This window comes from Ammodytes marinus (assembly GCF_949987685.1).
Source record: "Ammodytes marinus genome assembly, chromosome: 17".
Taxonomy (NCBI): domain Eukaryota; kingdom Metazoa; phylum Chordata; class Actinopteri; order Uranoscopiformes; family Ammodytidae; genus Ammodytes; species Ammodytes marinus.
The window spans coordinates 16667543-16679579 of NC_137221.1; the positions used below are offsets into that span (position 1 = coordinate 16667543).

Below are 12037 nucleotides of genomic sequence, written 5' to 3' on the forward strand. Positions count from 1 at the left end.
CAGTATTTGTGTTTAATGTGTATGTATATTCATATATATATATATTTATTTCGCCAGTGTGGAGAATGATGGGACCATGCACAGGCTATGCTACATTAACGTCCCATCACAGCTCATTGCCTTAGTCCCGGCCGCATCCCCACGGCTTCATAAGGAAATACATTACGCTAATGACGGCCTGTCCTGTTAGCAACACCACCGACTACTGTGTGTGTGTGTGTGTGTGTGTGTGTGTGTGTGTGTGTGTGTGCGCGGGATCGTTTGATTGTGTGTGTGCTGTTGTGTGTGTGTGCTTCTAAGCGCGCACTTCTGAGAATCTGAGGTGGAAATGTGCGTAAAGGTTGGATAACGCCTAAGACTTCACCTATTACGTAGGACGGAACACCTGTTTTTGTGTGTGTGTCGGTGTGTGTGTGTGCGTGAGCTCTTGTTTGTCCACATCGGCTGCTTTAATCTAAGCTGCATCGCTGGGTAACAAAAGCTAATCAACCCCCCGGAGAGCCAATCTGTACTGTTAACCCTTTGCAGCGCTACACAAATTATCAATTTCAATTGGTGCAAGAGTCAGACATGGGAGGATGTGCACAGCGAGAGAGAAAAGAAAGACAGAGCAAACAATGGAATCAATAGGTATGGAAATGAAAACATGGATTTGGCTGCGAGGGGACTGAGGAAATCTCCCCTCATTGGATTAGTGGAGATGATAAACAATCGCCAACTGCTTTAACAGAAGTAATGTTGTTGGTGGATGCATATGCATGCACGTCTGACACGTATGCATATTAGTATCACGTGCGATGATCATGGGATTATAAGTGTATATCAGGTTTAATTATCATAATCCTGGTGTTTACCCTACGCATTAAAGATACCCATCAATTTACATATCCTTATCTATCACAATCATTTACATCACGTCGAACGAAAAAGGCACTAGCTAGATAGAAGCAGTAAAATATGTGGGAGCGATAGTGGAAATGCCCTTAGATTTCGCAGAGCAACAGAACACAGCAGATGATGTCTTGACATTTTGTTGCCAAAGAAAAATGGTAAAGCATTTTTTGGTTATGTTCAAGGGAAGGCGTGTGTTCAGGGACCCTTGAAAGCAGTCGGAATCAGTCGCCATGAAAATGTTGTCTTCCTGAGTGTGTGCCCGACGGAGGGTAAAATGAACTAATGCAGCACATTTGACGTCAGCATCCCGACAAGAATTGTGTGGATGGATGAGTAAGTGGTGTGTGTCTGTCAATGTAGTGTGTGTGTGTGTGTGTGTGTTTGTATTTGTGTATGTGTGTTTGTGCACAAGGTTTAGGAAAGTCAACTTACCCCGCTCGCTGCTTTTTAGACTTGTCTGAGATGCCGTCTCGAGACATGAGCTTGTTGAACACCACAATTCCAATGAGCATATTCACCTGGAAGAGACGAGAGAATGTTGATCAGGTTTTTCTTTAATGGACGGGTTGCCGAAAGGGATTCCATTCTTGCATTCCATAACAGGTTTTCCAACTTATTTTTTTTTCTCTTTGTTTCAGTTGATTGAATGAAGACACTTTTTTAATTGTCCCACAGACTTGGGAATGAAAGTGACAGCGCTTTTCTTTTGCCAGGGCTCTCAGGCTTACTGATCATAACTATGTAAAAGCAAGTTTTAACTAACCTCCATCACATCTTACACCAATATTGTGTATATTTTATAATGCCAGCACACACTAGCAATAGACAGAGAACAAGAGATGTGTATTGAGGCGTGAAATAAACCGTTTGGGGGGGACCTAGAGCCACCGATATCTGGGATAAAGAAGTCCCACAGCCTGTAAACTTCCCTGGAGATGGCTATGTCCCCAATACTGCGGAAGTTGGATTTGTGGATGGAGAAGATACTGTCTTAGGCAGATCTGAGGGCATTGGTAGGGGTCAGTAAGAGGACAGTGAGGGGAGGGGGACATATGGTGGAGAGCTTTGGTGGACCAGGATTTGTAGTTAATCTGGTGGGAGGTCGGAAGCAAGAAGGCGCACTATATAACTTTTGGTGTGTCAGAGAAGTGAACCTTTTCTAATGTATTTTGTATTCTCATAACTGAATAAACAAACTTTCCTCGCCGGGAAATTGGATCCGTGGAACACTGTCACTGTTTCCCTGTTGTTGTTCACAGCAGCAGCAGGCCACAGTTTTATTTAGAAACATATTATATAGTCTTATACGTTTGGTTTCTGGTGCCTAAAAAATATTTGGTTTTGAAGTATAATGATGATATAATGTTTCAATACTAAGAATAGAGTAAATCTGTTTTGGAAATGAATTGCAGGCTCTGCAAATTTAGAAAAACAACAACAACACCAACCCTGCTTTGAAAACTGCATAGTGTACCTTTAAGGTATATTAGTCTGATAGGTCTGATCTCTGTGATAAAAGGAGGTTTTGACAATTTGGCAGATATGAGGCTCAAGGGAGAAGGTTGGATGAAAGATCACAGCAAGGTTGTACGCCTGGGGGGGAGGGTGGGGAGAGACAGTGGTGCCTTGATGGGGACACCATCTGACTAGTGAGTAGTAGTGGCAGACAGTACTGAGTGCAGTGTTGCAGAGCATGAAATAGACAATGCACCAACTTTATAAAACTATCTCTGAGAAAGTGATATATAAAAAAAGCTACATTTATGTTTAGATTCTTACCAAATTGCATTGGGTGAATCTCTGAGGTGTACAAGTCAAAGGTATTGTTTTTCTTATTAACACCTTTTCCCATCCAGTTTTACATTGCTAACAGTCTTCTTAATCATGACCTTTTCGGGGTTCTTCACACTTCTGTGTGTCCCTGCCACACATTTTCAATCAGTCTGTGTTTGACAATACAAACAAAACTATAGAACCTCTCAAAAATACTGAAAGGTGCATGGAAATGGCAGTCTTACAGTCCTGGAAGAGGTGTATTTAGTTGCATACATTGTTGTAAACCCTGCTTTAAACATTGCACTTTATACAGACTCATACACTAAGCGTAGAGTTCGTTCAGGCAGCGCCCTTTTGCGCTTAAGTTGGCTGAAAGCATCTGCTGTTTGCATAGGCTTAATAATGATTCAATCATTCACATCTGAATGGCAAGTAATGTCCGATCATATTCATGTAGTTGCATTTCACAGACCTTATAACCGCACACTTTGCCTGTTAAGGCTAGGGGGATTAGCTATTCCAGCAGAATCCTCAATGTTGCTCAGATGCTTTAAGAGCTAACCTTAACAGCAGTGCCTTGCATAACCATTTACCTATAGATGGTCAACTACTTTTACATAAGTGTCTCTGAGTCAGTCTAGAGTAATTATTATCACTTTTTTTTCTTTCGTTTTAGTGTCGACTTAAAAAGAAAAAAGATTGCCTGTCATCCCAACATCTCTTACTAATGGGGAGCCCATAAGCCTGACAAACATCTGGCCATACTGACCTAGTGATATTTTCAAACACGAGCACAAAGATCCGGGCCAAAGCTTGCCACATGTAGACCGCTCTGAAATCCTGCCCATATGGGAGATTTTTTTTCCGATGCTGACGACATGCTCTTTCTAATCCTGATTTACTGTATCCATCCGTATGCTTTCTTCCAACCTCTATGGGTTTCCTAGCCTGGTCCTACCAGACCATCGTACATAATTTCATTTGTACAAAAGGTCTGGAATTGCTCAATTAACAAACATAAACTCACTTGAAGGCGGGTGTCTGTTTAAGTTTAAAACTATTGAATCTGCCCAGTGCCACTCTGGATCACATAACGTTTGGTCATGACTCATGACGTGTCATGCGCCAGCTTCTGACTATAACTGAAACTGGCGCACGTCATTGTTCTCAGCCACTCCTTCTGTTCGCTGATTGGACAGGTACAAATCTGCCAGGGAGAAAACCCGTGAATATACCGCGGCCCCAGACTGACTACTCAAGGGAAATGAAAAGCAGAAAAGCGGAAGTAGGTAGGCGGGCGGTGCCAGGCTATGGGTTTCCCTGTGGAGCTTCTCTTTAGGTTATCATCTACCCGGGCTCTTTGGGCTGTCAGCTGTGAGGTGTATTAGCAACAACTGATATTCACAATCTAGTACGTACCTACACAATGCAAACAACGTGTATAGAAAATGCATATTCCTATCAAGATCCTAAATTAAATGTCTGCGTGGATTCATTTCTTCAAAAGTCACCAAGACCAGCTACAGAAATGAAAAAAATAAATGTAATATATGGTTGTTGAGTATTTGTGTGGGTAAAGTTGGACTTTAATGTGATCACTGTGTACGGAGCTTTGGTAACTTGCATGTGTGTGTGTATGTGTGTGTGTTGCTGCTGCTGACAACTCGCTATGATGTGCCAGATTTTTATTTTTTTTGCAAGATCGCTATTGTCATGCCAGTCATGTCTGGCCGCGGTTCTCACTGTGAGTCAGCATGGTCCCACTCTGCTATTTGCCCAAGGCCAGGTTCATTAATTAGAGAAGAGTCCTATGGGAAGGTCTGTGTTTCTCTCTGCCCGATGTCCCACTCCTCATTACAGCTGTTTGTCAGACCGGGGCCCCGGCAACAACACCGGGGGGCCGGGGACCATTACATAGCAGCTGGGGTGTGTGGAGTGTGTATAGTACATCGACATTGTGGAAGGCAGAAAGGGGTTTGAAAGTTGGAAACAGTACAAAGAAACAGACACTGAAACACTGAATCGTATGAGGATTACTCATAGGGTGAGGCTCTCATACATAGAGGACCCAAATGCCTACTATTTCATATTCTATACAGTCAATGTCTCAGTTCTACTATTGGAAATGTTTATGCACAACACACCAAACTGACTGTTTTTCTTACTATGTGTGTCATTTAAATAATAGTAGGAAGGGAAGCTAAAAGACATTATCATAATGATGAATATTCAGCAGTGTTCCCTTGCCTGTCCAGCTTGAATACACTGTCAAACTGCCACTCTCCTGTCAGGAACATACTTCAAACACATGCATATCACTGGGCACACCTGTGACGCTGTCTCATTCATGTCTCCTTTCTGAAGTGCGGGGCTTGTACAGCGTTAAGTGGGCAAGCAACAAGTACCAAAAAATAAATCAGAGTGAATGTGCAGACACACAAACACCACAACAACAGCAGTGGCAGCAATTACCAAACTAGAATGTAGTGCCCCATACAGAAACATTAAGCTTATCCACCCCGGGATTCATTTAAGGACAAATTAGCTAAAGCTAGAAGCAGCCTGCATACAGCAGAACACAACAACAGATGATTAAAACACCACTGAGATGCAATCAATGCACCCAATTGTGCTGCAAAGTAGTACCGCTGTATTTATTTATGAATACATATTAAAAGTCTGTTTTATAGCAGTTGGCAAAAGCTAAAATAGAAAGGAGACATTATTATGATAATAGCACCCACTGCTAGTCACATATTTACTTCTGAAGAGAAGTTAGAAAACCGATGAAATACATTGGGCGCAGTGACTCATACTTTGAAAGTATACATATTTGGCTGCTAGGCCAGCATTTAGGCCCTAAAGGTAAAAAAGAAAAAAAAACACTTGAGTTTGGTGGCTAACTTGGCAAAATAGTGGTAGAATTCTGTAAGTGTGACCAGTTAAGAGACGGGGGCTGGTTGGACAGAAAGTTAGGGAATTTCGAAAAGAGAGTCGGGCAAACTCACCAATACAATGACAGCAGCGGGCCCAACGAAGGCATAAAGCAGACCCCCCTCCAGTGATAACCAGCAACTAGAGGAAAAAATAAAACAAGAGACGTTTTAGAAATCACAAAACATAGAACAATCTCAGCACACCCATATCAAATATCACACTATCACCACGACCGGCTCTCACATTTCACTTGCTGCAAAGTGCAAAAAAAAAAACTTACCGCCACAACAAAGTACACAACCAATTAAGGATCGTATTTAATTGAATTTCCTTAGTGAAGAATAGCAGTCGTTTGTATGGGTGAGTAAGTAAGTAACTGTTTCCGTAAATAGTGCCCCCCAGTGTTGTGCACATTTGTTCTGTACATTACCTAAAAACATATCCGCAAACTGTAACTGGTCTCGCAAAATTGAATTTGTAGTGAAAGCTATTGAGACTTAATGAGTTTAAACGTGTCCTCCAGTGATGTCACCAGACACCACTCTGTTGTCTTAATTGCAGCTCAATAAAGAGGAAGATGAAAAACACACACGGCCCAAAAGCTAATAAACAGACATGGCATTAATGGGATGTTGAGCAAAGGGGGAATACATTTGTAAACATCTTTTAAGACGTGTGTTTTTTCATTGAATCAATTACACCACTGACTGTGTAACAGGGCCCAGCAGTTAGCTGTCAATAGTGCTTTTTACTTAAATGAATTACTTTTCACTATACATCTGCATGCATACCACTTGATTTCACACACTTGACTAGTGTCCATCAGACATTTGGGGCAAAAAATATTTCCAAAATACCTAATAGGTCAGGTGGATAATGCTGTCACCTCAATGAGATATATTATATCCTGACAACTTGTTTTCAATCAGCTTGAGTGATGGAGTCCCACATTAACAAAACATTTCCGGTCAAAGTGAAGAAGAGTTATGGTGTTTGTGACTTGTGCTTTTGTCCTTGCTTTTTTTTTTTTTACTGATATTAAAAGTGGCTCAGTTTCACTGTGCACCAATACTACTGTCTGATTTGAATGAGAATGTGTAAGGCAAGGCAAGGCAAGGCAAGTTTATTTATATAGCACAATTGTGTAGACAATCCTGGGGCAGTTGCTTCTGTTGCGAGTGTTTTCCCAAACAGTTCTGAGTTAGCAGATTATCTGGTGACTTTGATCTCTCAAACACTAAACAAAAGTCCTTAACAATGTTTTTTTTTTTCAACTTTAACTTGGACTGTTGGTTATTTCGTCATGTATTTTTCAAAGTTACGTAGAGAAACATCAGATTTTAAACTAGTTCTTAGGGGCCTTCATGTGTTTCCAAATATAATATGACAACCCCTCTTACGACTGGCATTAACAACATTGTCTTGTGCCCGTTCAACAAGCAACTAAGACTAGTTCTGCGATTAACAAAGTGCATACTGGGACATACTTCAGACCCCGATGGACATAGGATACAAAGAGGAATACGTGAGGAAAGAGACGGATGGAGAAAAACCGACAAAAATAATGATAAATACATTGAGAGTTTATGTATTCTTGTTCCGTTTAGTTATAAAATAAAGCTGTATGAAAATACAAGTTTGTCAAAAGAAAAAGTTAGCTTGTAGCTTATATTCTCATAACTGAATAAACAAACTTTCCTCACAGGAAAACTGGATCCCTGGAATACTGTTCGAAGTGAGAAAGCTACCTGAAAAGTTACTGTCACATTTGGTTCGAGGTGCATCAAAATAATTTTATTTTGGTTCATGATGATGAAATGATTTATGACTAAGAATAACATGTGAAGTAAATATGATGTGTAGTTTTGCTAACTTGCAAATGTAAACAAATGCCCCTCCCTTGAAACTGCATAATGCACCTTTAAGTAACAAAATCCAAAAAATTAGTCAATTGGTGTGAGGTCTGGGGAAGCAGTACTCACTAGCTGGCTGTGCCGTAACCTCTGGCTCTAGTGAAGCCCACCGACACGGCTACAACTAGGGCTGGAAGACCTGCAGACAAATGGAGAGAAAGAGAGAAAGAGAGAGAGATCAAACAGAGACAAAGGATAAAAGAATGCCTTGATGGGAGCGATGAAGCACGTCAGACTAATGAGATCCTCCAGCGCGGACAACTCTTTGACTCTACGGCTCTTCCTGTTCAAATGCCAAGCAGCCGTGCCGTGAAAACCACGCTTAAATCACATTTCATTGCGGCGGAAGGAAGCTCCCATTCAGCATTTCCCGATTGCGTTGACATTTTGTATACATTAAACACTGCCATATGTGAGCCTCCCATGCGGCATGACTGTGCGTGGGTGTGTGAGAGTACCACTTTGAGTGTGAGAGGATGTGCTACTGAAAGGGAATTTATAAAAATATAGCTAGGAGTGGTCAATAAGTCATGCATTAATAAGCTAAATCGAGGCAATTTGCGTGTGTCCACTTGCGGGTACGGTTGTGCGAGTGTGTGTGTGCGTGTGTGTGTGTGTGTGTAAATGAGAAGGAAAGAGAGTGAGACTGAGTGTCACAGAGCGCGTGCCAGGAAAAGCAGGAAATATGCTGGGCCCGTAATGAGCTTGGCTCTGAAATATTCATGTAATTAACAAAGCTGTGATTATGGCTGCAAATGAAAAGCAATTAGAAAAAGTCACATTAACATTAACAAATAAGATGGTGGGGAGCCAGGCCGGTCCGCTAACCAGCATGCACATCATTTCAATTAGACAACAACAGCATCAATCCAGGATTTAACCATAAACTATACGCTAAACACACACCTATATTCCAAGCACATATACACCCTCTCCGCTGACACGCCCCAAATCTCTCTGTTTCCATGGCAACAGATTTCAATCACGTAATTTGGGGGGAAAATAGCGAAGTGGACGCGAGGGGGGGACTGTGCCCTGCATTTTATGTGCATTTGGAAGTGTATCGAATCGTCCTATAGCTGCCGCTGCATACCCAGCACACCCACACACCCATGCACGCACACGCACACGCACACACACACACACACACATACGCACACATGCTGTATCAATCAGTATCCCTCTCTCTATCTATGAATGTACAACAATCTATATGTTCTCTCTTCTCTGTATCAGGTAAGGGCATCAGTGACTTGGCAGATTAGACTGCTCGGATCAATATCAAGTGAATTGAACAGACAGGGGTGTGTGTGTGTATATGTGTGTGTGTGTTTGTGCGGTGATGGTGCCTGCGGTTGTAGTTTTCTGAGGCTATCTTCAAGCATCTCGCCAGTGTTATGCAGCTGTTAACATAGGTTTTGATTATCCCTCCAACATCTCTGGAGCCTGTTGCATACAGGCGGTAGTACACTGGGCGGACATTACAATAGGGAGACATGAAGGGTGAATGGAACAGATGAAATGTGCAGCAGAGATTACCTTCACTCTGAATGAACTGTGATACCCTTTTGTTGACCATTGGAAAGAATACGTCAGGTAATGAAAGGTAAGATAAGTATTAGAATATATTATGAATGTCTTTCCAGTCCTTGGGCGCAGGAAATTATAGTATACAGATGAGAAAAGACTAAAGGGATATACGAATGAGAATGGAGCAAATTGAGGTTATTAAGCACAATGCAAGCCAACAATTTCCACCCCGGAAACATAATAATCATCATTACATTTTCATAAAAAAAAGAGAAAAACAATAACAAAAAAAGCCTGTCTTGCCGCAGTCCATCATCAATTCATGTCCCACAACAGCACTTCAATCAGCATCCAATTCATGAAAGGGGTTTCATTTGCTATGCTGAAAATCCTCTGCCGCACAAGGACATTTTTTTTGCAATCTTATTACGAGCAACAACAGCAACAGCAGAATCTTACATCAGCAGCAAGGAGTTAAAGTGAATGCCACCGTGATCCCGAACAGTCTCATTTACAATGCAGTAACTCCAGAAATGAAAGGACATTGACAGATTGTGTGCTGTCTTAAATTATTGACGGACATGTAATCTCTTGGAAATCACATCAGCAACATACCAAGTACTAAGCAGTCGATGTTGATGCTAATGGAGGTTGCTGTGCACTCAGAATGCTCCTATGCATTTTGCATGGAGCAGGAGTGTAGCTACAGTGATGCAGTTTCTAATTCGGCAAACACTATGCTAAAAATAGTTGTCGAAAAACCTTTTTTGCAAACCAACAAGACTTAAACTCGTAATCATCTTAGGCTATGGTCTACTATGTTGCATTTCAGGACCATAATGCTCTCCTCCTAGCAATGTTAGCTAACGCGACCAGCTAACCAGTAGTGAAGGAAAAGTAACGTCACAGACTATGGGAAGAGCACTATAGTCTCAAAATGACAGAGAAATTACAAAAGTAAACAGGAGGCGTTAAATTGCTTGCCGTGGCAGAGAGAGTTAGCCATTTGAAATATCAACTCATTGGAAAGCTCATTTGCTGGCATGAAAGGTCATGAAAATCGGTTAATAAAAAGAGTCCTTTAAAGGGATAAAGGTTGTTTAAAAACAGAATGTGGGACTCCACCTGCAGCGCGCACATTTAACGATGTGCTGCTAGAAAATGGCTAGGCTAAAAAGAATAGGGAGATATGTGTAGATGCCATCTCTTACATCTTTGGGAAGGCTGAGCATAGCTGAAAAAAATCTCCATGTTTGTCCCTCTTTTTGGTAGTTTTTATTTTGATGCAAAAGCTTGTGAAGGAGCATAAGACGACAGGGGATCTGTATAGGCCGGTCCTAAGCAGTTTAGAGCTTTGTATATATGAGAGTAGAAGGACTTTAAAATCAACTCTGGAGGATAGAGGGATACAGTGCAGTGCAGCTAAGAGTGGAGTGATGTGTTCTCTCTTGTCTGATGTTTTTGTCTGTTTCTAACAGTAAGCTAGATCATCAGCCTGGAAAAAAATATGTCACAAAGATGGAAGTTGCCGTAAAGCTTCCCGGTGTAAACCAAGCCTTACAACTAAACACTGAATCAAAATCAAACGCCCCAAGTTCACAAAATGCAGCCATGTGTGTGTGTGCGGTAATGTGTAAAATGTGTGTGTGTGCGCTCACCCCAGCCGAGGCAAAGAAAGCGCTTGCGAATGAGTCGTGACCTCATTTTGCCGATGACAGCCAGGTAGGACTGCCACGCCTCTGTCAGCACCCAGCAGAAGGACGCCAGGAAAAAGAAATGCAGGAAAGCAGCGGTCACAGTGCACAGGCCCTGGAGAGAAAATAAACAACAGGGGGGGGGATAGGAAAAAGGTAGGGAAAATGTAGTTCTGTAAAAGATGTCACAATGAATCATCTCTCAGGAATTAGTCAGCAGAGAGAAAATAAGACATTCGCAACATTAAAAAAAGGTGCTCCGAGGACTTTTTCAGTTTTTGTTCATTCTTGCACCCCCTTTTTACTACGCCAGCTGTTGTTCCTGGGTGAGCGTACCAGGACAAAGGCACGACGTAAAACAATATAAAAATAGCATTCTTTGCACTGATGGTTTTGTTTGCAGTTACGTGTCATTTCTGATCAGGAGAGGACAAAAAAAGAGACTGTTTCAGAAATATTTAAAAGTTCCTCGTATAGCACCTTTAAGAAGACAAGGGGAAGAGGAGAGTCTGGTGAAGCAAATATTGTTTAGAGAAATCAGAGTTCAACCTGACTCTGCTCATATCGATCCTGACCACTACACCGTGCAGTCTCGCTTACGCAGAATAATCAGTGCCAAAAATGTCAGCCTGCCACTTTGACAGCTCCAGTGTACCGTATGCACCTTGTCTACCACTGGGGGAGAGTTTTTGATGGACATAAAAGGCTATTAATACACAAGGAGGCTTTGTGTAGAGCACTGTTATAAGAATCAGTGGGAAAATACTGTACAGCTGCAGAGTGTGAGAGAATGGCTTTTTCTGGTTATTATTTGTGGTGTTGCCTCACCTTGCTCAGCGTTTGAGATTGTCCCACCAGGATCAACAGATTGGAGGCCAAGATGGAGAGGCAAAAATTCACTAAGATGATGGATCTCTCCGAACGTATATACCTGCATGAGCGGACAAACCAAAGAGAGTTACAGAAAGAGAGAGAGAGAGAGAGATAGAAAGAGAGAGAGAGAGATAGAGAGAGAGAGAGAGAGAGAGAGAGAGAGAGAGGGGACAGACATGTGAGATAAGTGTCAATGGCAGATTGATGGACTGAGCAGGCATCTTTTTTGGACTATTGCAGGATCATTAGCTTGATTATGCCATCTGTCATGTGTGTTACCAACATTTTTAATCACAACTCTACCACACACACACACACACACACACACACCCTCCACTATAGTTGAACCATGTGTTGCTTATTGGCCTCATTTGACATTTGGCACAGCAGAAAAAGACACACAAAAGGCATTTGTATGTA

At 41.8% G+C, this 12037-nt stretch overlaps 1 protein-coding gene across 1 annotated transcript in view; it reads right to left on the reverse strand.

Moving 5' to 3' along the window:
• Positions 1-12037, reverse strand: part of adgrb2 (adhesion G protein-coupled receptor B2) — a gene marked incomplete at both ends in the record, with an annotated part of 141111 nt that overhangs the window by 32410 nt on the left and 96664 nt on the right. The window contains 5 exon segments of the mRNA XM_080045755.1: positions 1327-1412; positions 5679-5745; positions 7590-7659; positions 10709-10859; positions 11573-11675. Of these exon segments, the coding sequence (XP_079901881.1) occupies positions 1327-1412; positions 5679-5745; positions 7590-7659; positions 10709-10859; positions 11573-11675 (477 nt within the window).